This window comes from Leptopilina heterotoma, unplaced genomic scaffold (assembly GCF_015476425.1).
Source record: "Leptopilina heterotoma isolate Lh14 unplaced genomic scaffold, ASM1547642v1 Lhet_350, whole genome shotgun sequence".
Classification (NCBI taxonomy): Eukaryota; Metazoa; Arthropoda; class Insecta; order Hymenoptera; family Figitidae; genus Leptopilina; species Leptopilina heterotoma.
In genome coordinates this window covers 877,919-902,383 of record NW_025111032.1, presented here as the reverse complement: position 1 = coordinate 902,383, position 24,465 = coordinate 877,919, and the positions used below count along the sequence as shown (strand labels likewise).

At 23.6% G+C, this 24,465-nt stretch overlaps 3 protein-coding genes across 4 annotated transcripts; 1 reads left to right on the top strand and 2 right to left on the bottom strand.

Moving 5' to 3' along the window:
* Positions 1-267: 267 nt before the first annotated feature.
* Positions 268-4,656, bottom strand: LOC122505196 (suppressor of hairless protein-like). Its single transcript, XM_043616680.1, has 2 exons — positions 4,504-4,656; positions 268-2,352 (listed from the first exon to the last, which is right to left on the bottom strand). The coding sequence occupies exon 2, from the start codon at positions 2,294-2,296 to the stop codon at positions 842-844; it is 1,455 nt and encodes a 484-aa protein (XP_043472615.1). The 5' UTR covers positions 2,297-2,352; positions 4,504-4,656; the 3' UTR covers positions 268-841.
* A 250-nt stretch (positions 4,657-4,906) lies between these two features.
* LOC122505197 lies at positions 4,907-6,087 on the bottom strand. The gene is made up of 2 exons (XM_043616682.1): positions 5,923-6,087; positions 4,907-5,481 (listed from the first exon to the last, which is right to left on the bottom strand). The coding sequence occupies exon 2, from the start codon at positions 5,321-5,323 to the stop codon at positions 5,000-5,002; it is 324 nt and encodes a 107-aa protein (XP_043472617.1). The 5' UTR covers positions 5,324-5,481; positions 5,923-6,087; the 3' UTR covers positions 4,907-4,999.
* A 920-nt stretch (positions 6,088-7,007) lies between these two features.
* LOC122505238 (Hermansky-Pudlak syndrome 5 protein homolog) lies at positions 7,008-23,566 on the top strand. Of its 2 annotated transcripts, XM_043616732.1 has the most exons (8): positions 7,009-7,236; positions 10,854-10,964; positions 11,318-11,551; positions 11,924-12,370; positions 15,490-16,361; positions 19,748-20,413; positions 22,936-23,053; positions 23,227-23,566. In XM_043616732.1, the coding sequence occupies exons 1-8, from the start codon at positions 7,150-7,152 to the stop codon at positions 23,476-23,478; spliced, it is 2,787 nt and encodes a 928-aa protein (XP_043472667.1). In that variant the 5' UTR covers positions 7,009-7,149; the 3' UTR covers positions 23,479-23,566. The 2 variants fall into 2 exon arrangements, with proteins under 2 accessions (XP_043472668.1, XP_043472667.1); XM_043616733.1 differs by lacking the exons at positions 22,936-23,053; positions 23,227-23,566 and adding an exon at positions 22,480-22,678 and having other exon boundaries at positions 7,008-7,236.
* Positions 23,567-24,465: the final 899 nt, after the last annotated feature.

The window sequence follows — 24,465 nt, the reverse complement described above, 5'->3', positions numbered from 1 at the left end:
ATGGTGAAACTCCTTGCCGGTCTTGAAGCCGTCTTTGTTTAATAAAGTGGCCTGATGATGATGTCAAACCAAGACACCGAAACGTTGCACAACTATTGGAATAGTGTTTCATTTATTACTCTTCAGATAATCGATTAAAAGAATATTAACAAACTTCAACAACGGAAGAAAAAATCTAATACATAAAAAGAAATTTTGCATTTTTGTAAAATGGTTATTTTTAGTGGAGTAAATAAGGGATAAACAAAAGAGTATATTTGATCGCTGTTTCAATTTTTTAAAATTAGTGTAATTTTTCAAGTCATACATTTGTAATAAGGGTGATCACACTTTTTCGCTGTGAATAGAATTAAAAATACAATATACACACTACATTCATTCCTTAGTAACTCTTTTTGTTTTATTATGAAAAGCATTTAGAAAAAAGACACACAAATCACAGCAGTTGTTTCATTAATTGCCGCAGAAAACAGCCTCAATTTTTCTCAACTTCGAAAATGTTTCAACTCTTTATGTCCTATTTTTAATATGTTTATTTTTTAATATGGCTTTGTTTTCTCTATATTAATATTATTAATGGGTTTATTTAACTTTCTATAAATTAGTCCACTTGTCATTGCATATAATTTACCATCTAGTATACTTGTAAATTCGGGAGGTCTGCATTTCACAATCCAAATTATTTTTGGAAACTAATATCTATGATAACTATCATCTTGTCACGAATGCTATAAAGACTGGTCACTTTTACACTTCACTGTTTGAACACAGATGGCTGAATTAAAGTAAATTTGAGTAAAATTGTGTAATTAAGGAACTTTGGTTCTTGGGAGTCGAATTATCAGAGATGATGACCTTGTGCTGACGGATATGTACTCCAGGGAACATCGGCTATACTCGGTGGCATACTTGCTTGATTATGATGAGAATGAGGCGCTCGCATAATTTCTTCAGCAGGAGGACAGTGTTGACGAGGTCCCGCTTCTGGTGTACTGGTGAATGTTAAACCAGTCGCGTAGATAATACCATCATTTCGCACCAGTGACACTGGAACTTGTTTTGGTTGACGATCCCAAAGCCATTCGTCCCTAAAGAGCGATACATCCGGAACAACGCAGAGCATACTCTCCTGGCATCTGTACATCGTCTCAGCTTCAATATCACCGAACCAAACGCGAAGATTCGGGGTAAAATTATCACCGGTTAATTCGAGCATTGCCACTTCACCACCACCATTCAGGTGCAAACTGTGAACAAGTGGCACTGGTGTCACTGGCGAACGGACTGGACCCATTCCTTCAAAAAATTTATACTCAGCCTTATCGGTACTGATGATTGTCCAGCATGCACCATCATTAATCATCTCCTTGTTCGCCTCCCTCGGCGATGGAGTTGCTTGAAACTGAATAATCCTCTCCTGCGAAAGACCCAAATACAAATGTTCCGTGTCTTTCATATAAAAGGCACATTTATGTAGTTGCGAAACTGGATCATCGGCCTCAATGTTCGCCATTTGTTTATCAACCTTACGGATCACTAACCTCGGTAAGGCCATTCCAGTCACTGAACACACTAACTTCACCGTACTGCCATAATGAATATATCCGTGTTGCACCTGAAATTCCTCAGATTCACTCTCGTCGTCCTCCAAAAGATGAATTGTAAAAGCACCCCATTGTGTTGAACTCGCATGAAAATTACCATTTTCAACATGTAAATACCTTGTGCTAACCGTTTGTGAACGTAAACGATTAAAGAGGGCCACTTTCGTTCCACTTGCTATGCAAAGATCCGTATTCTTCAACGATTGCTTCTTCTTCGAAGGTTTCGATATAACCTTTATTCGTTTACTGTGAAATACTCCAATATCGTGACCAGTGCCATAAAACATTTTAACGGAGAGCATAAAATGTTTTCTCTTGTCCGTATCGGAGATGTATAGTGTTTTGGCGGCGCAATACTTTTTACCATTATTGAGATCGAGTTGTTGTACGTCCTGATCGGAATTTCCAATTCCAATGAAGGTGCATAATTGCGATGATTGTTCGGATTCACCTTCTCTGAGCATTTGCTCCTGCCTCATTCGCCAACCATCGCCGAATAAATAGATACAGGGTGGAGGACAGAAGAAACGTTTTTCATTACCGTAAGATTTTTGTGCAACTTTTGCATGTAAAACGATAATAATCATGTCACTTCTGTCGCGTAGGTAGCGTTTCATAGCATCTCGGGTTAATCTCTGCTCCTGATGTTCTGGGCGATATATGCCAGGATTTAGGCGAGGATAGATAGACATTGTGATGGTGAAATGGAGATTAGCTTTCAAGGTTGATATATCATCATATTGTAAACCTAAAAAAATGCATGGAAAGAAAAGGAAAATTAGTGATATTACATTAGACGTGGTGAGAATTTTGTGCTTGTGTACCAAAGATCCCCGCAGGCTCTCAGTCGATTTTTTTAAATTTCGGGATTTTTTAGCTTTTTGGCAAAATTAAATATTGTAAAATAAAGACAAAATTACATCATTATGCACTTGAAGTGTTTGTAAATCTAAAAATAAACGGTAATGAATCATATGGGGTATCCATCCTTATGCCCAACTCCTAAAATTTATATTCTGCGAAACTTATATTTATAAATCAAATGTCCGGTAAGATTTTTCAAGAATATAATTGAAGGCAATTCCAACATAATAAGACATAATAATATTTAACGAACAACCCTTATAATTAAAAATCAACCCCTTCATCTCAATCTTCATGCAGTCAAAAAGAATCACTTTTCTCTTTAGAAAAATACGATATGTATTGTTTAAAATAACTAATTGATCGAAAGTGATAAGGGGTCGTCCATATACCACGTGAACACTTTTGGGGGGTGGGAGGGGGTAAAAAAAAGTTTGAAAATGTCCACGATCCCATGTATTTTTGTGTCCACAAGGGAGGAGGGGGGGGGGTCAAAAATCTTTGAAAAACTGACCACGTGGTATATGGACGACCCCTATAACTTCATTTAAAAATAGTCCTAAAATCAAAAATTAACCCCTGTCATTTTTTATTTCCGCAAGAAAAACCGACTGAGAGCTAAAACTAATGTAAATTAAAAATTTTAAATAATTTTACGGTGTATCACTTAGAATTGAATGGAACTTGGGAACGTTTGAAGGTCATCATAAAATATGCTTATTGCCCACTAAATTTGTTTCCATAATTCACAAGAAACAAAATGGCGGTAAAATTAAAAAAAATTAGAATTCTTATCAAATTTATTTGGAAATTGTTACTCAGGGGTTTTTGGGGTCGCTAATTACGAATCTGATGTCAGTTTTTCAAAATTCAAAATGGCGGATCCAATATGGCGGACAGAAAATTTTTTAAAATTTAATCAAATCTATACTTGAAAATGGTTACTCGGGGGTTTTTGGGGTCGATGATTACGAATCCGATGTCAGTTTATCAAAATTCAAAATGACGGTCAGAATTATGAAATTTAACCAATCAATTTTTAAACATATTGATTAAATATATTAAAATATATTAAAATATATTAAATATATTAAAATATATTAAAATATATTAAATATATTAAAATATATTAAATATATTAAAATATATTAAATATATTTATATATTTATAATTTCAAGATAAATCAATTTTAAAAGGTTTCATGAAAATTCTTGTTTTTCCACAAAAGATAAAAGAAAAAGATGTTTGTAATACTGTGCAAGTACTAAATAAATAGTTTTTCTGATAATTTTCGTTTATTTTGATAATTTGCTTTAACAAATTAAAGTTAGTAAATTTTTTAAATTTATAAAGAAATTATTAAACTAATTATTTATTTTATATATGCCGACAAAGATTGTGAACTAATATTAAAAAATTAATTTTATCATGAAAATTATTATCTTTTTGAAATTTGATGTGTTAAAATTACTTCGTGCGGTTAAAATAAATAAAATTTATTTTGAAGTAAAATTTTCTTAAAATTAATATCATACAAGATCATACTTAAATTTTGTATAACCTTTATATTTATAAGTTTTACTCCAAATTGAACGGATTGCAACAAACTGTAATGAGTTTAACAATTTAAAGCACAACACGCGTTTTAATATGTGACAAAATTTTTTTAATGGCATAAATAAGGTTAAATTTATATTTAATAATATTTAGTAATATTTAATAACTTCATTAGGACCATAATGCCATAATCTCAAATTATGAGGCACAATATGAATTTATTTTCTTGATTCAAGTTTTAACTAAAATATTACATTATTACAAATAATTTTTTTATTTTATTCAAATATTTTAAGTTGGCAAATAATCATAGGGACATAAAATTTAAAGGTTCTTGATCTATCGAGAACCTTTAAATTTTCTGTTCTAAGAATACCCAGAGAATTATTGCAAACTTTGAAGTATTTATATTTCTCGCATGAGTTTATTTATATTTTCTTGAATCTAATAAACAAATTTATTATTAAAGGTACTTACATAAATGTATATGTTTTTTAAAATTTGAGTTTAAAAACACTACACTATTAAAAACACATTAGTTTTGTAAACACAAACATAACCAAATGCTGTGTTATGTACACCATGGTCCATCTATTTTCAGGATCCAGGCTTCACCAATGTCGGTAAATAATTGACCACGCTCAACCACGCTGTGCGCATGTATAAGGGTCCGTCCACTCCCATTGTCGAGTCGAAAATAAGTGCAAGGGAGATAGACCGATATCGCTGCTTTTCTCCTCCCTATGAATTTTGGTTTTCGAATTTCAAGCTTATATAAATAATAATAAATAATATATAATAAAACCCTTACCCGATCTAGATAAATTATCTCAGTTACAACCTTATTCAAAGAGAAAATAAAATTTTTTCAGTATTTTCATTTTTATAAAAAGTATATATTTCATATCTAGAATATGTTTACAATTTTTATTTTCTTAGTTTTATCTTTTGCATTGGAAAGTTATTTTTTTTACTAACATCCTTCGTAATATCCAGATTCGGGATTACAATCAGCACTTGCACAATTCACGCCATAACAATCTGTACAATCGCTTTCATTTGTGCAACAGCAACAACATGGCTGACAATCTCTAACTGCCACGCAGCAATCGCAATCACTACCACATTGACTTTTGTCTTTTACATTAATAGACAAACAACATACACAACAAGGATGACTGTCTAAAATTCCTACTCCGTCTATATCATTAACAAAACTAGTGTTCCCTTTATATGCAGCTTCAATGTCGTTGAGTAAGAAAATAAAAAAAATACACAAAAGTAATTTGGTATTCATTCTTTATGATTTTTTGGTATTTATATTTTGTACTATTAATGTTTTCTTAAAATGTATATTTTTCTTTTCTAATAAAATCGAACAAGTTAATTTTATTATACGAGGAGTACCGCACTCTTCAAGTTTGTTTGTTTTCCTTCCTCAATGATCTGTAGATGCTGAAAAAAAAAGCTTTTTTTTAAAAAAACTTAAAATGTTCGCAAACGAAATGCATGAGACAGAAAAGGACACAAATATATCTCTGTCCTTTTCTAACTCATGTTTTGCGTTCGCGATGCAGTTGTGCTTATAGGCCTTAATAGCTTGACCCAAATGTGATACCATCGCACAATCTATAAGCTTTGTGGTTAATGGTGGTAATAAAATAACAGAAATTTGTTTGTACAGTGAAGAAAATGAATTCCGAGTGTGAAGTAAATTCTAATCATGAGATAAGTGTATAAAAAATGAATATAAATTAAGATAATTGTATATTTTAATACTAATATAACTGTTAATTTTTATTTTAAAAGAATATAGTTAAATATTAGAATAGAATAGTCAAGTGATCCTTAATAATAAAAATACTGATAGGTATTTATCAATTAAGTCGAACTTACCTAATTTTTTTGTCAGTATATATATATTGTAATTAATTGCAAATCGAAAATATTTAAGACGCAGTAAAGACGGTTAAATTAAGACTGAAGTAATGCTTGCGGTTGTGTCAGTGCTTTTAAATCATAATGTCACCTTGGAGTGCCTTGGAGAATCCAAATCTATTTTTGGAGGGGTACGCATCGTTTTTAAAAGTATTAGAAATTGCCCAATAAAATTTCATCATTTTAGTACAGAGATAAAAAAAAAACTTTGTCATTCTTCAAACAGATATCTAAACAAAAAATATACGATTTTTAAAAAAACTAGTAGTATATGTGAAAAGCTATTTTTAATATAATTGCAACTCGACATGAAATAAAGGGCCTAATGAAACCTTTATAGGTTATGTTTTAAGTAAAGCCCGCATATTAAGCTCTAATTACTTCCTCGAACGCAATATATAAGATAGAAAAGAATAGGAATATGTTTCTGTCCTCTTCTAACACATTGCGTTCGCGAACCAATTGCGATGGCCTTGAAAAACGATCATGAACATAACCTATAAATGTTTTCTTCTTAGGCCTTTCTTTCTGATCGCGATATAATTATTTTATCAATATTAAATATTAAGGTATAAATTGTATACTATTAGCTTTAGTATTATTATAATAATGAAGAAATTTTCAAAAACTAATAAATTTATTTTTTAAAAATACATTCTTTTTTACTTATTTGTGTCTATTTATCGATTGTGTCTATCTACAAATTTATTTTTATCTTTATATTGCTGTAAAGAACAGACGTTTTTATTATCAATATTGCAAAATTATGACAAACTCAATGCCAAAGCAGAATAAATTTGTAAACTAAATGATGTAATAAAGGCGAATGTGGTAAAAAGGGTAAAAATAGTTTTACAATTTACAAATATGCGGTGATGAATTTTAAATAAAAAAAAACTCGAAGAAACTGTGGGTTGCCCTTTAAGAAATAATTGTCCATTGTAAACTCAACCCTAAAACCGACGCTCGGGGGGACTCGGCAAACTTCGTGAAATTCGACAAGGACAGAGACAGCACGATAATGTTACGCTACCTGGTAGCAAAAATTACAAATAATCCATGTTTTGATCAAAATAATCAACAAATGACAGATATCAGCTGTCAAATGGCAAATTTGTCGCAATTTAAAAAGATAAAATAATAATTAACAAGTTATGTGAAATTCAGAGTTCAGAGAGAAAAAAAATGCAAGATATTCGTTTCATATTGTCGGAAAATCAGGAAATAAATTCAATTCTCTATAATCCTATAAATGCGACTCACCGGATAAAGGTAGGTATATAGGTTATAATAATATGTTTAAATCGTTTAAATAGCTGTTGTCAAAATTAGATTATAGATTTCTTTGTTTTATACCAGGAAAACATGAGAATAACAATGAAATTATATAATAAATAAAAAAATACACTTTGAATATAAATATACAAATTCATAAAATAATCTGAATCTACAGTTGATTAACAGTTTATGAAGATTAAAAAATATAATAGAGAGTAGAATTTACTAATTTTAACAACAAATTTATTATCATTATTATTATTGTAAGCACAGCATTGTCACGGGTCGGCGTCTAAAACCAAATAACCCTTATGTGACGAGAAAAAAAAATTAAATTTTTAGAATTCATAAGAAAATTCTGAATTTTAAAGAAATTAGAATTTTAAAAAACCGCTGCCAAGTTGTATTTTTTTATATAATTTTGGTGCTCATTTCATGAACACTTTACTTCCTCATAGAGATAAAAATAATAGAAATATATGAATGACTTTTTATAAATATGGTAAAAGTGATTGAATTTTGAGTCAATCAATGTATTTTTAAATACACTACAAGATAGTTACAATAATTTAATAGTTAAATAAAAATTGTCAATCAAAAAAGTTGAGAAAATGTCATTTTTCACAATTTTTGGTTTTTAAAATACCAATAATTTTGAAATTTATTATCGAATTAGGTTCAAAAATAGGTCAATCGAAGCGTTTTTTAATGCTCTACAAGTTGATAACGATAATTTTAAAGTTACTTCTACGTTTTATAACAAAATTTTCAAAAAAGTCTTATTTTCCAAAATTTTTGATTTTTAAAAGTTTAATAACTCCGGTTAATATGGACGAAAAATGTTCAATTAGGGCTCAAAAGATGCGTCTAAAAAAACTCTACAAAATTATGGAAAAACATTTATAGGTGTCCTAACATTTTTTTAAAGTTATGGTCAAAAAACGTTTTTTTGCAAAATTAAAAATCAAAAAAAAATTTAGTTAAACTTTATTAATATATCAGAAAGTACTCTCGCTTTATGTCCGCAGGTGAGATCTACAATTTAAAAAAAAATTCAACTCAAAAGCTCTTCATGATTTCGAGATATTTATGAAAATGTGATGTTTACACACACACACACACATACGGAATGACATTTTTTAAAAATGTCATTTTTGAACTCCTGAGGTCAAATAACATAAAGATATGTCAAAAAATCGAACTCGAAAAATTTCGGTATTACAATACTTCCTCTATGAGGAAGTAAAAATACAAATATACTTGCAGAAATTCAATTATTTTCAAAAGTAATAAAATTCTATGCAAAAATTTTAATTATGTTAAAAACTTTTTTTAAATTCTCGTCAAAATTTCAGTTATTTTTATAAATAATAAAATTCTTTTCCGAAATTCAATTATTTTCAAAAATTTCAATAAAATTAAGACTTGCAAAATTTCAATTATCTTCCAAAATTTTTCTCAATCCATAATGATTTTCAATATCTATTTTAATAAAATTTTAAAAAGAATTCAAATATTTAAAAATTTTTTTTTACAAATTTCTTCGTAATAATTCAATTATTTTCATAAATAATAAAATTCATCGCAGAATTTCAATTATTTTTAACATAATTTTAATCGAATTCCTCGAAAAATGTAAATATTCAACTTAAAATTTTTTTTTTTAAATTCGTAGAAAGAATTCAATTATTTAAAAATTTTTTTATAAAATTCTTCTCTAAAATTCAATTATTTTCAAAGATTTTATTAAAATTCTTGTCAAAATTTTAATTATTTTGAAAAATTCGCAACAATTCATTGATTTTCAATTCTAAAAAAAATTGTACGCAAACATTGAATTTATTTTTATTTAAATAATAAATATTTCACAAGAAATTAATTTTATACAAATTTTTTTCGCAATAATTGAATTATTTCCAAAAATAATAAAATTCTTTTTAGGAATTCAATTATTTTCATAAATAATAAAAACCCATCGCAGAATTTCAATTATTTTTAATCAAATTTTTAATCAAATTCCTCGAAAAATGTAATTATTCTTAAAAATTTTATTAAAATTCGTTAAAAAATTCAATTATTTAGAAATTTGTTGATAACATACTTTATGAGAATTCAATTACAAAAAAACATTCAAATATTCAATAAGTTCTTTATTTTCGCATTTAAATAATTGAATTCTCGTAGAATTTTCTAATAAATATTGATTTAAAAATAAATTTCAGTTAAAATTTTAGATAATAATTGAATATTAAAAGCATTATAGTATAAAATTTTAGAAATAATTGAATTTTGAAAAGGTTTCAAATTTAAAATTTTGAAAAATCTGAATTTTTAATATTTTTAATTGACAATTCTATGAAAATAATTTTTTTCAAAAATTTTAATTTCAATTCTGTTGAAATTAGTTGAATTTTTTTTCAATTATATTTAATTATATAATAACATTTTTTGAAGGGATTCAATTATTTTCAAAAGTATTAAAATTCTTCGCAGAAATTCAATTACTTTCAAAAATTTTTAATTTTATTCTTCCCACGAAATAAATTATTTTTGCAAATGATAAAATTTTTCACTGTAATTTAATTATTTAAAAAATTCCATTATAATTCTCTTGTCAAGAAATAAATTTTTTTTATAAAATTAATAAAATTATTTTTAGGTATTCAATTATTTTTAATACATAATCTTAAATTAATTCTTCGAAAAATGCCAGTATTCTTAAAAATTTCATTAAAAATCGTCGAAAGAATTTAATATTAAGAAACATTCAGTAAATTTTTTATTTTTGTATTTATATAATTGAATTCTTGTAGAATTTTCTAATGAAAATTGATTTAAAAATTAATTTTTGAGTTAAAATTTCAGATAACAATTGAATAATGAAAGCATTATAGCGTCAATTTTTATATTTAATTTTGAAAAGGTCTCAATTATTGATCTCAATATTTGAAAATATGAATTTTTCATATTTTAAGACAAATAATTCTATAGAATGAATTGTTTTGAGAAAATGTTGAAATTATTTGAAGCCTTTATTTTCTAATACTATTTAATTGAAGAATTTCCGAAGAATTGAAATTTTGTAAAATTGAATTGTAAACAAATGGATTTGAAAATTCGCAAAGAACTTTTTTAAAAATTATTTTAAAAAAATTAATTTAAAGTGAATTTTAGTTAATTAAAAATTCTAGAAAATAATAATTGAATTGAAATAATGAAAATAATTTTGACGACGTTATAATAACAATATTTTTACAATATAAAATAATGATTTTATCACTCGGTCATCTTTAATTATTTATATTTATATTTATAATAAATTTATATTTATAATAAATTTATATTTATAATAAAAAAATATATTCTTATAAGTTATTAAAATTGAAAAAGGTTTGAATTTGATGATAAAGCAAGTTTAGTAGAATTTTACTAAACAATTAGTGGAACTGTTTTATATTAAAAATCGAAAAAACAATTTCACTAATTCATTTAGTAAATTGAATGTCTAGTAATTTGAAATTCTACTAAAAAATTTGAAAAAGTAGAGTTCTAAGTAATTTTTAAAGAAAGTGTTATTAATTTTTTTTAATAATTAATTTTTATGTTCACAGTATACTTGCATTGCAGTCTCTTCAAATTTAATTGTTCTTGGATCAACCAGTGGAAGTCTATATCTATTTAAGAGGGAACCATGTACCTTCCATCAACTAATTCCGCTTTCGGTATAAATCATATTTTTTATTATTTATAACGCACTTTATAAATCGTCAAAAAACGAAAAGAAAAAGAATTAATAGAAACCAAAAAATAAGAATATTTTTTTTCTATTTTTCGTTTCGAAAAATTCACATTTCTGCATTAAATTACACAATCTTTCGGATAATGGTAATTTAGAAGTTTCAATAGTATTTTTTTCATTTCATTTTTTAATGGAAAAAAAAAATCAATTCAACCCTATTTTATTATTAAAAAAAAATTTTTTTTTATTTTTTCATTTTGCATTAAAAAATTAATTTGTTAATTAATTAATTTTTATTTATTTCTTTATTTATTAATTCATTAATTTGTTATTCAGGAAGGAGCTGTATCTCGAGTCGAGATATCACCTGACGAGAAAACAATTGCTCTGGGAACAATTCGTGGAAATGTTTGTCTCGTTACATTTAAACCTGTGATAAAATTAATCGCCGTTTCCAACGAGCATTCCGGTGAGAAAATAACGAATCTCTGCTGGAATGACAACAGTTCTGAACTTTACATTGGCGACGGCATTGGCAAAGTCTCTGTCATGGTTCTTTCATTTTTCACGGTACATTTAGTTCAACTACTAAAAAATCAATTCAAACCTATTTTTTTTATTTTTTTTTTATTATTTTTTTAATTTAAAAAATTCTTTATTTCTTTTTTATTGTTTTTTTAATTTAAAAAATTTTTTATTTATATAAAAATTTTTTTTAAATACTGAAAATGCCGTGAAAATATTTTTCATGGTAGATACTTTTAGTGCAACTATAAAAAAAATCAATTCAAACCTATTTTATTATTTTTTTTTAATGATTTTTTTTAATTTTACCATTTTTTAATTTATTTTTTTTATTATTTTAACATTTTTTAATTTATTTTTTTTTATTTTTTTAAATACCCCCCCTTAAAAAATTAATAATCCATCATTATATTCCAGGTGAACGGAATGTTCCAAGCACCAAATTGTACATTAATGCAACTTGATTCAAGCATTGTGCAACTTAGCTTCTCCGCTCCGCTTTTATTAATTTCAACGCTGACTCGTTGTTATATTTGCGATACAAATTTGGAACACTACAAGCAAGTGGGAAATAAAACACGTGACGGTGAATATGGAGCTTGTTTTCTAAAAAGACCACACGATGGTGAGAAATCGAGTAAAACCGTCGAGGAGGAGACAATATCGAGAAGAAGAACATTCAGTTTGAATACTGACAGTGAGAATTCAATTCTAAATGAAAATCACTTTAAAATTTATTGCGCGAGGCCAAGTTCAAGACTCTGGGAAGTCACGACCAATGGAGTCGTCATTAAGACACATCAATTCAAGGAGGCCTTGACAATTCCACCTTTGCCGGTTTATAAAAATTCCAAAACGTTGCGGGTAAATTATTATTTTCATTTTTTTTTTTTTTTTTTGAAAAATGAAAAAGAAATTTTTGTAAAAGTTCTTAAAAACTTTTCAAATCCATTTATTTAGAATTCAATTTTACGAAATTTCGAATATTGGGAAATTCTTCAATTAAAAAATATTAGAAAATAAAAACAAAAAAATAATTTAAAACAAAATTCAATTAAAATTCTTCAAAAAAAAAATTTATTCTACAAAATTGTTTGTAGTATGAAAAATTCAGATTTTCAAAGACTTTAATTTGAAACCTTTTCAAAATTCAATTATATTTCTAAAAATACACGTTATAATGCTTTTAATATTCAATTAGTATCTAAAACTTTAACTGAAATTCATTTTTATAAAATGAAAATCAATTTTTATTAGAAATTTCTACGAGAATTCAATTATTTAAATGCGAAAAAAAAAGAATTTAGTGAATATTTGAATGTTTTTTAAAATTGAATTCTCATAAAGAATGTTATCAATAAATTTCTAAATAATTAAATTTCTTTGATGAATTTTAATAAAATTTTTAAGAATAATTACATTTTTCGAGGAATTTGATTAAAAATTGTATTAAAAATAATTGAAATTCTGCGATGGGTTTTTATTATTTATGAAAATAATTGAATTCCCAAAAAGAATTTTATTATTTATAGAAATAATTCAATTATTGCAAAAAAATTGGTATATAATTTTTTTTCCTTTGAAATTTTTATTATTTAAATGAAAATAAAATTCAATGTTTGCGTACAATTTTTTAGAATTGAAAATCAATGAATTGTTGAAAATTTTTCAAAATAATTAAAACTTTGACAAGAATTTTAATAAAAATTTTTGAAAATAATTGAATTTTTGCGAAGAATTTTAATACTTCTGAAAATAATTGAATTCTTCTGGTGAATATTCTTTTATTTATGAAAATAATTGAAACTTTGACAAGAATTTTATTATTTTTTTAAATAATTGAATTATTGAGCAAAATTTTATTAAAATGTTTCAAAAGAATTGTATTTCTGTGAAAAATTTTATTATTTATGAAAATAATTAAATTCTTGCAAACGATTTTATTAAAATTTTTGAAAATAATTGAATTTCTCCAATGATGTCTGTTATTTATCGACATAATTGAATTCTTTCGAAGAATTGCATTTCAAATTTTGAAATAATTAAACATAATTAAAACTGATTTAAAAAAAATTCAACTAATTTCAACAGAATTGAAATTAAAATTTTTGAAAAAAATTATTTTCATAGAATTGTTAATTAAAAATATTAAAAATTCAGATTTTTCAAAATTTTAACTTTTGAAACCTTTTCAAAATTAAATCATTTCTAAAATTTTATACTATAATGCTTTTAATATTTAATTATTATCTAAAATTTTAACTGAAATTTATTTTCAAATCAATATTTATTAGAAAATTCTACGAGAATTCAATTATTTAAATAAATAAATTATTTATTTGTTTAATAATATTGTATGTTTCTTAAAATTCAATTGTCATAACCAATTTTATCAACAAACTTTTAAATTAATAAATAGTGAAATTTTTTAATTATTGAATTCTTCCGACGAATTCGACAAGAATTTTATTAAAATGTTTAAAAATAATGGAGTTTCTTTGAAGAATTTTGATATTTATTTAAAAAGATAATTGAAATTTTGTCAATTTTTTTTAGAATTTTTGAAAATAATTGAATTTTTGCAAAGAATTTTATTAATTTTGAAAATAATTGAATTTTTGTGATGAATATTGTTATTTATAAAAATAATTGATGTTTGCAATGAATTTTATTAAAATTCCAGATAATAATTGAATTTCGTCGAAAAATTTTGATTTCCATTAAAAAAGATAATTGAAATGATGACAATTTTTTTAGCACTTTTGGAAATAATTGAATTTCTGGTAAGAATTTTATTAATTTTAAAAATAATTAAATTCTTGTGATGAAAACTGTTATTTATGAAAATAATTGAATTTTGCAATGAATTTTATTAAAATTTTGGAAAATAATTGAATTTATTTGAAGAATTTTGCTATTTATTTAAAAAGATAATTTGACAATTTTTTTTTTTTAGAATTTTTGAAAATAATTGAATTTTCTGCGAAGAATTTTATTAATTTTGAAAATAATTGAATTCTTGTGATGAATATTCATATTTATAAAAATAATTGAATTTTGCAATAAATTTTACTAAAATTCCTGAAAATAATTAAATTTTGTAGAAGAATTTTGCTATTCATTTAAAAAGAGAATTGAAATGTTGACAATGTTTTTTTTAGAATTTTTGAAAAGAATTGAATTTATGAGAAGAATTTTATTAATTTTGAAAATAATAATTGAATTCTTGTGTTGAATATTCTTATTTATGAAAATAATTGAATTTTACAAAAATTCTTAAATATAATTGAATTTCGGCGAAGAATTTTTGCAATTTATAAAGATAATTGAAATTTTGACATGAATTTTATTGAAATGTTTCAAAAATAATTGAATTTCGAAGATAAATGTTATTATTTATAAAGATAATTGATATTTTGAGGGAAATTTTTCTAAATTTTCGAATGTAATTGAATTTTTGCGAAAAATTTTGATTACTTTTGAAAATAATTGAATTTTGACAATAATTTGTAATTTCTCCAAAATTCAATTTTTTTAAGTGAGTTTTAAAAATCTTCTATTAATCCATTAGTTTTAGTAATTAATTAAATGTACATATATGAAAAAATTGAACTAATTTCGGAAGAATTTGAATTATTAATATTTTTCAATAATCTAGATTCTTTAAAATTTCTAATTAAATTCATTCAAAATAGATATTTTATAAAATTTCAAATTAAAATTCTTTGAAGTTTATATATTTATGATAATATATAATTATAGACGCAACTTTTTTAAAATTTAATTAAATTTGAAACATTTAAGTAAAAATTATTCTCTAAATAATTTATAAGTAATAATTTTTTTTATAGTTGTTTAAGAATTAAGTTATTTAAAAAGAAATTATTGTCAGAAATAGAAATAACTGAAGGTTTTGCTTTAGAATTGATGGTAATTTTTTTATGTTGTTAGAAGAGAAGAAATCTAAATCTTTTATTTTCCAGGTTGATAACGATCGTTCCTGGCTTCCGCAATCGTTGATGTTCTCTCAACTCTCGTCAATGAATGGAGAATTCCTCTTCGCTTTTACATCAAACGGTTTATACATTCTAGATCCACTGAACGCTTCCGTCATCCTCTGGAATGACGAATTCTCCGTAACGGAAGCCCACGTAATTAATAACGAAATTTATCTAATAACGGATAGTGGAAAATTCCACTGTCTCACTCTCTGTACAATTGATTCTCTAATAGTCGCTCTATACGATAGAAAACTTTATCAAGACTGCCTGCAAGTCTCATCGACATTTCGAAGTAGAATTTTAAAAGTACTAGCTAATGATAATGATGATGATGATAATGATGATAATGATGATGGTGAATCAATCTCAAATCGACAAGAATCAGATTTTTTCGATTTGGAACCAAAATCGGAAAGTTGTGCCATTAGGGAAATACTTCCCCTTGTTTCCATTCTCCGCTCGACGTTGAATCAACCAAAAAAACTCGAATCTGGAATTGTTTTGGTAAATTCTGGTAGTTCAAAAAGTAGTCCCGAACCGTCGGGAAGTTTTAAGGGGAGTCCGGAAATATTCGAGAAACAGGACAATGAGGACGATTTAATTTGTAATTATTTGGAATCAACGAGTGAGGAAATCGTCGTGAGAAATGAGAAAGAAAGGAAGAGTGAGAAGAAGAAAGAAGAGAAAACAGACCGAAAGGAGACAGTTCTTCACGAAACGATGTGCGTTCTACAAATGGAATTAAAATCACTTCATCGACTCGTTGAGTCTTTGAAATTCACCAGCGACAATGAAGAAGAAATTGAACAAATTTTAATTAAAGTCGCCGACATGATAAAGGAGATAAAAAATAGGTAAAAATATATTTTCCAAATATCTTAATTTTCTTTTCTATTATTTCTATTATTTCCAAGACTACTTTAAATTCGATAATACTAGAAATAAAAAAACTATTCTTAAAAATTATAGTCTCAAATTCTTTAAAACGATTCAATTATTTTCAAAAAAATATTCGAAATTCAATTATTTTGAATATCCAGCATTTCTATAAAATTTCGCAAAAGAATTCAATTATTTAAAAAAAAATTTATAAAATTTAATTATTTTCAAAAATAATAAAATTTCCACAACAATTCAAATTAATTTAGAATGGAATTTTCAAAATAATTTCGAAAAATTCAATTATTTAACAAAATTTTTATACAATTCTTCACAATAATTCAAATACTTTCACTAATAATAACAATTTTCAAGGAAATTCAATTTTCTATTAAAAAATTGTTTGATAAAATTCTAAGCAAGAATTCAATTATTTTCGCATAAATAAATAAAACTCCTCGAAGAATTTCAATTATTTTAAATACTATTTTAAAATAATTAATCAATAAATTCAATTATTTTTACAAGTAATTGTTTTCCAGAAGAATTCAATTATTTGAAATAAAATTCTTATAATATTTATACAATTTAAAAAAATTAATTATTTAAAACAATGTTTAATAAAATTCTTATGAAGGATTCAATTATTTTCAAGAAATAACAAAATTTTTCACAAAAATTCAATTATTTTTAAATATTTTAATAAAATTTTTCGCAATAATTCAATTATTTTCGTAAATATAATAAAATTCTTTTCAGGAATTCAATTATTTTTAAAAATTTAAATAAAATTGTTACCAACTATTCAATTATTTTCATAAATAACAAATTCATCGCAGGATTTTAATAAAATTCTTCTTAAAAATTCAATTCTTTATATAAATAATTCTTCGAATGAATTCAATTATTAAAGTAAAATAACAAACTAATTTCATAAAATTCAATTATTTTGAGGCATTTTAATCAAATTCTTGCTCTTTAAAAGCAATGAATTTTTTTTTTTTTAAATACAATTATTTTTAAAAATTCTAATAAAATCGTTCGCAAGAATTCAATTATTTGAATAAGTAATGAAAATGTTCTCAGGAAAATAATTATTTTAAAAAAAATTTTAATAAAATTCTTTACAACTATTCAATTATTTGCATAAATAATAAAATTCTTTCACAGGAATTTCGCAAAAAATGTAATTATTCTTAAAAATTTAATTTCAATTCCTCGAAAAAATCAATTATTTAAAAACCTGTTTTTTTTAAATTCTGTGGAAGAATTCAATTGTTTACAAAAACATTAGAATTTTTCACAGGAATTCAATTATTTTCAAATATTTTAGTAAAATTATTTCAAAGAAATCAATTATTTAAATAATTATTAAATTTTTTTCAATTATTCTTTTAGGTTTTAATAAAATTCTTTTTAAGAATTCAATTATTTACATAAATAATTCTTCGAAAGAATTAAATTATTAAAAATAAATAACGAAATTCTATTCCGAAATTTCAATTATTTTCAGGCATTTTAATAAAATTCTTTGCAAAATTCAATTATTTTCATAAATAACAATATTCATCACAAAAATTAAATTATTTTTAAAAGTAATACATTTTTTTGGAAATTCAAGAATTTTAAAAAAAATTCTAATAAAGTAGTTCTTAAAAATCCAATTACTTTTATAAATAATAAAAGTTTTCAAAGAAATTCAATTCTTTTTAAACATTTTAATAAAATTTTTCTCAATAATTGAATTATTTTAAAAAATTGATAAAATTCTTCTCAGGATTTCAATTATTTTTGAAAATTATAATAAAGTTCTTATCAAAATTTCAATTATTTTTATAAATAATAAAATTCTTCTCCAAAATTTAATTATTTAAAAAAAATTTTAATAAAGTTCTTCGCAAATATTTTATTATTTTCAAAATATTTTATTATTTCAATACAATTCTTTGTAAAATTTCAATTATCTTGAAAAATTTTCCACGATTTATTGATTTTCAATATATTTACCTACTATTTTAATAACATATTCCAAAAGAATGCAATTATTTAAAAATTTGTTGATAAAATTTTGTATAATTAGAATTCAATTTTAAGAAACATTCAATTATTCAAAAAATTATTTATTTTTCTATTTAAATAATTGAATTCTCCCAGAATTTTCTAATAAAAATTGTTTTAAAAATGAATTTTAGTTAAAATTTTAGATAATAATTAAGTATTAAAAGCATTATGTTATAAATTTTTAGAAATAATTGAATTTTGTAAAGGTTTCAAGTTGAAATTTTAAAAAATCTGAATTTTTAATATTTTTAATTAAAAAGTCTATGAAACTAATTTTTAAAAATTTTAATTTCAATTCTATTGAAATTAGTTGAATTTTTTCCAATTATATTTAAATATTTCAAAGTTTATAATGCAATTCTTCTAAAAAATTCAATTATGTCGATAAATAAAAAAAATTCTTTGAAAAATTCAATTATTTTAAGGCATTTTAAAAAAATTCTTTGAAAAATTTAATTATTTTCATAAATAACAATATTTGTCACAAAAATTCAATTATTTTTAAAAGTAATACATTTTTTGTTGTAAATTCAATTATTTTAAAAAAATTCTAATAAAATCGTTTGCAAGAATTCAATTATTTTCGTAAATAATAAAATGCTTTTCAGGAGTTCAATTATTTTCATAAATAATAAAATGCTTTTTAGGAATTTAATTATTTTCAACAAAATTTAATAAAATACCACACAGACATTCAATTATTGTCAAAAATTTTAATAGAATTTTTTGTAAAATTTAATTATTTTTAAAAATCTTTCGCAATTCAATGATTTTCAATATCTACTGTTTTCATAAAATTTCCAAACAGAATTCAATTATTTAAAAATTTTTTTTGTAAAAATCTTCGTAAGAATTCAATTCTTTTCATGAATAATAAAAATTTCTTAGGAATTCAATTATTTAAATTAGAATTTGCATTAAATTAGTCGAAAGAAATTGAATTATTTAAAAAATTGTAATAAAATTCTTCACAAGAATTAAATTATTTTTATAAATATATTTAAATTCTTTCACGAATAATAAAATTCGTTGTAGGAATTCAATTTAGTAGGAGGATAAGAATGGAATAAATATTTTTGATGAAAATTAGAAAAAATTCAGGAAAATAAAAATTTCAATTTTTTTTTAGAAATTTTAAAAATAATTGAATTTTGACGAAGAATTTTATTAACTTTAAAAATAATTGAATTTTGCAATCAATTTTATTAAAATTCCAGAAAATTTATTTTTTTAATTTTTTTTAATTTTTTTTTTTATTTTAATATTTGCCAAGTATTTTATTATTTTCCTTTATTTTTAGATACGAGGAACCAGAAGAACTAAGGCGACTATGTTTCGAAATGATCCGAGCAGCGGAATTACAATCGAATAAATCTCTCCTCGAATATGTGCCAATCGATCTTTTAATTTCAACAAACAATGAAACAATTTTAAAGGAAATTCTACGAATTTTCATCGATATTAATTCGTCGAGCCGCAATGATTGCGCGACCTGTGCCTTTCCACAACCCACAATGTCTCGCGCAAAAGAACCGAAATTCCTCGAAATGGGATCATTGCTTTTGAAGAAATTTCAAAATGAACATAATGAGTGCCTGAAAATCTGTGATAACGTTCCCTTTATGTGGAGGGAATTTCTACCGCTTTATATGGAGAATTTTCCGAATGAGGAGGCGAGAATGAAAATTTTGTCCGCTTTGTTGCAGACTAAGGACAGTGTTGCAGCGTCTATTTTATTGCCACACTTGACTGAGAGGGAATGGCGAAAAGTCAATGAGGTTTTGAGAAAAATTGAAAAGGGAATTTGTCTTTCATGCGGTGATTCTCAGGGTGAAAGGGAAATTGAAAAATTCATCGATTGGGAGAGAGTGACACATGAGATTCTTAAAAAGGACGGACCAGATGTGACACTCGCTTTTTTATTCAAGGCGGAGAAATTTATTCGCGATTTGCAATTGGATGCAAAGTAAGTATTTTTGCAGAAAAAACTGAAAATTTATTTATTTTTATTTACGAATTTCTTTAATATTGGAAAATTATTCGAAAACATGGATAACTTCATTTTTAAATAAATATTTAATCACTATTGTGTTTCCATAGGAATTAAGATTCTCAAAAATTACAAATTCAATAACTTATAAGAATATTTTCATCATTTCAATTCAATTATTATTTTCTAGAATTTTTAACAAAAATTCTTCTCAAAATCAATTATTTTCATTTTTTTTTTTTTTTTTTTGAAAAATGAAAAAGAAATTTTTGAAAAAGTTATTTGAAACTTTTCAAATCCATTTATTTAGAATTTAATTTTACGAAATTTTGAATATTCGAAAATTCATCAATTAAATATATTGGAAAATAGAAACTAAAAATAATTTGAAACAAAATTCAATTAAAATCCTTCAAAAAAAAAATTTATTCTACAAAATTGTTTGTAGTATGAAAAATTCAGATTTTCAAAGACTTTAATTTGAAACCTTTTGAAAATTCAATAATTTCTAAAAATTCACGTTATAATGCTTTTAATATTCAATTAAAATCTAAAATTTTAACTGTACTTTGTTTTTAAATTCATTTTTATTAGAAAATTCTACGAGAATTCCATTATTTAAATACAAAAATAAATAATTTACTAAATGTTTCTTAATATTAAACTCTTTCGACGATTTTAAAAAAAATTTTTAAGAATACTTGATTTTTTCGAAGAATTCATTAAAAAATTTATTAAAAATAATTGAATACCTAAAAAGAATTTTATTATTTAAAAAAAAATTGAATTCTAATGAAATTTTTAAATAATTAAATTATAGTAAAAAATATTATTATTTGTAAAAATAATTAAATTTAAAAAAAAAATTTTTTTTCTAATTTTTGCAAATAATTGAATTTCTGCGAAGAATATTATTAAAATGTTTCAAAAGCATTGAATAATTGAATTTTGCAAAGGATGTTATAGAAATTCCTAAAAATAATTGAATTCTTTGTGATGAAAACTGTTATTTATAAAAATAATTGAATTTTGCAATGAATTTTATTAAAATTCCGGAAAATAATTGAATTTCGTCGAAGAATTTTGCTATTCATTTAAAAAGATAATTGAAATGTTGTCAATTTTTTTTTAGAATTTTTGAAGATAATTGAATTTTTGCAAAGAATGTTATTAATTTTGAAAATAATTGAATTCTTGTAATGAATATTGTTATTTATGAAAATAATTGAATTTTTCAATGAATTTTATTAAAATTCCGAAAAATAATTGAATTTTTGCGAAGAATTTTGCTTTTTATAAAGATAATTGAAATTTTGACAAGATTTTTTTTTAATTTTGGAAAATAATTGAATTTCTGGAAAGAATTTTATTAGTTTCCAAAATAATTGAATTTTACAATGAATTTCATTAAAATTCCGGAAAATAATTGAATTTCGTCGAAGAATTTTCCTATTCATTTAAAAAGATAATTGAAATGAAAACAATTTTTTTAGCACTTTTGGAAATAATTGAATTTCTGGGAAGAATTTTATTAATTTTGAAAATAATTCAATTATTGTGATGAATATTCATATTTATGAAAATAATTGAAATTTGCAATAAATTTTACTAAAATTCCTGAAAATAATTGAATTTCGTCGAAGAATTTTGCTATTTATTTAAAAAGATAATTGAAATGATAACAATTTGTTTTAGCGCTTTTGAATATAATTGAATTTCTGCAAAGAATTTTATTAATTTTAAAAATAATTGAATGTTTGTGATGAATATTTTTATTAATTTTTATGAAAATAATTGAATTTTGCAATGAATTTGATTAAAATTTCGGAAAATAATTTTAATATTTGCCAAGTATTTTATTAAAATTTTTGAAATAATTGAATTTTGGAGAAAAATTTTATTATTTTTAAAGATAATTAGAATTTTGTCGAGAATGTTTTAAAATTTTTGAAAATAATTTAATTTTAGTAGTTTTGAAAATAATTAAATTTCTGCAATGATGAATGAAAAAAATTCACCAAAATTCAATTTTTTTTTTTTAGAATTGAGGGGACAGATGCAAGAACGGACGAGGCACTCGGACTGATTCCAGCAAAAAATTGTGTAAATTAAGAAGAATAATTTTGAGAAAACTTGTGCTTTATTTAATTTCTTCTTTTCTTTCTAGAAAATCTATATTTCAGATAAGTTTTTTTATTTTCTGGTTTTAGTGGGAGATCAGTCCCAGCACCTCGTCCGTTATTGCATATGTCCTCTCAATTTTTAACTAAAATTCGTCTGTAAATCCATTATTTTTAATAATTAATTAATTAATTAATTATATATTAAAAAATTTAACTAATTTCAGAAGAATTTGAAGTATTAAAATTTTTTCAAAACTCTAAGTTCCTTAAACTTTCTAGTGAAATTCATTAAAAATTGAAATTTTATAAATTTTCAAATTAAAACCTTTTGAAGTTCATTTATTTATGAAAATTGTAAACGCAACTTTTTTTCAGTGTCTACCAAACGATAATATTTGCCAAAATTTTCGAGAAAAATGGCATCAAGTGTAATTTAGATTTTAGTCGAAATCAATCGGAGGATGCCGAGTATATGTCGATGTGCTCTCCAAAGGTAAAAATTTAATGACATTTTAATGTATCGTTATATGAAAAATTTTAAACTTTGACAATTTTTTTTCTTTTTTTAATATTTTATTATTTTAATTACTTAATTTTAATAATTATAATAATAATAATAATTTTAATAAATAAGTAAATATTTTAAATAACATTCCACTGTTCTAGGTACAAGAAGATCTGATGAAATCGCTGGAAAACGATTTAAAGCAAACAGTGGAGAGCAGTGCTTTTGGCGCGGGTCCCCATCACTGGGGCATTCGTTATTCGCCAAAATTCTCCACGTGTCCCTGTTGTACACTCTCTCTCCAAACGCCCGTTCTCTTAGGCAACAATGGCATCGCTCTCTTTCCCTGTGGCCACGCTTACCACGTCAATTGTATGATACAGAAAAAAATCTCCCGCTGTGGCCTCCACTGATATTAAAACCAAAATAATACAAACTTTTAAACAGAAAACTAAATTTATATTTCACCTCCACTCAAGTACTTAAAAAAAAAGAAAAACCAAAAACAGGGTTGCCACAAAAATTTAATTTTTTTTTTTCAATAAATATTTTTAATCATTATTTTTCCATGGTAATTAAGAATTTCTAAATTTCTAATTCAAACCTTTTGAAATTCAATAACTAATAAGAATATTTATTATAAAACATAAAGAAATGGATCACTCCGAGTCTTCAACTCGGAGTAATCGATTTCTTCATGTTTTAAAATATAATTAAAGGTGCCCGAGAGATAAAATCATTATAAGAATATTGTTACTCTAAGTTCTTCAAAATTATTTTCATCATTTCAATTCAATTCTTATTTTCTACAATTTTTAACAAAAATTCTTCTCTAAATGAATTATTTTTAATAATTTTTGAAAGAGTTTACGCTATAATGCTTTTAATATTTAATTATTGTCTAAAATTTTAACTGAAATTAATTTTTAAATCAAGTTTTATTAAAAAATTCTACGAGAATTCAATTACACATATTTTTATCAACAAATTTTTAAATAATTCTTTCTACGAATTTTAAAAAAATTTTTAAGAATAATTACATTTCTCGAGGAATTCAATTAAAATTGTATTAAAAATAATTGAAATTCTGCAATGAGTTTTATTATTTATAAAAATAATTAAATTATTGCGAAGAATTTTATTCAAATTCTATTTTTAATCATTGAATTCATGTGAAATTTTCATTATTTTAGGAAATAATTGAATATTCTTGTAGAACTTTGTCAAAATTGTTTTTAAATAATTGAATTATTTTAAGAAATTTTATTAAATTAATAGATAGACAAATTATTGAATTAAAACAAAAATTCCTGAAAATAATTGAATTCCTGTTATGAATATTCTTATTTATGAAAATAATTGAATTCTTCCAAAGAATTTAAAAAAAAAACATTTTTTTT

What these genes read in the sequence shown, in the direction of transcription:
- LOC122505196 (XM_043616680.1), bottom strand. Translation starts at nt 2,296, where the DNA reads ATGTCTATCTATCCTCGCCTAAATCCTGGCATATATCGCCCAGAACAT.
- LOC122505197 (XM_043616682.1), bottom strand. Translation starts at nt 5,323, where the DNA reads ATGAATACCAAATTACTTTTGTGTATTTTTTTTATTTTCTTACTCAAC.
- LOC122505238 (XM_043616732.1), top strand. Translation starts at nt 7,150, where the DNA reads ATGCAAGATATTCGTTTCATATTGTCGGAAAATCAGGAAATAAATTCA. An exon ending in ATGCGACTCACCGGATAAAG is followed by an intron (nt 7,237 to 10,853) that starts GTAGGTATATAG and finishes TTATGTTCACAG; the next exon opens with TATACTTGCATTGCAGTCTC. An exon ending in GATTTGCAATTGGATGCAAA is followed by an intron (nt 20,414 to 22,935) that starts GTAAGTATTTTT and finishes ACTTTTTTTCAG; the next exon opens with TGTCTACCAAACGATAATAT.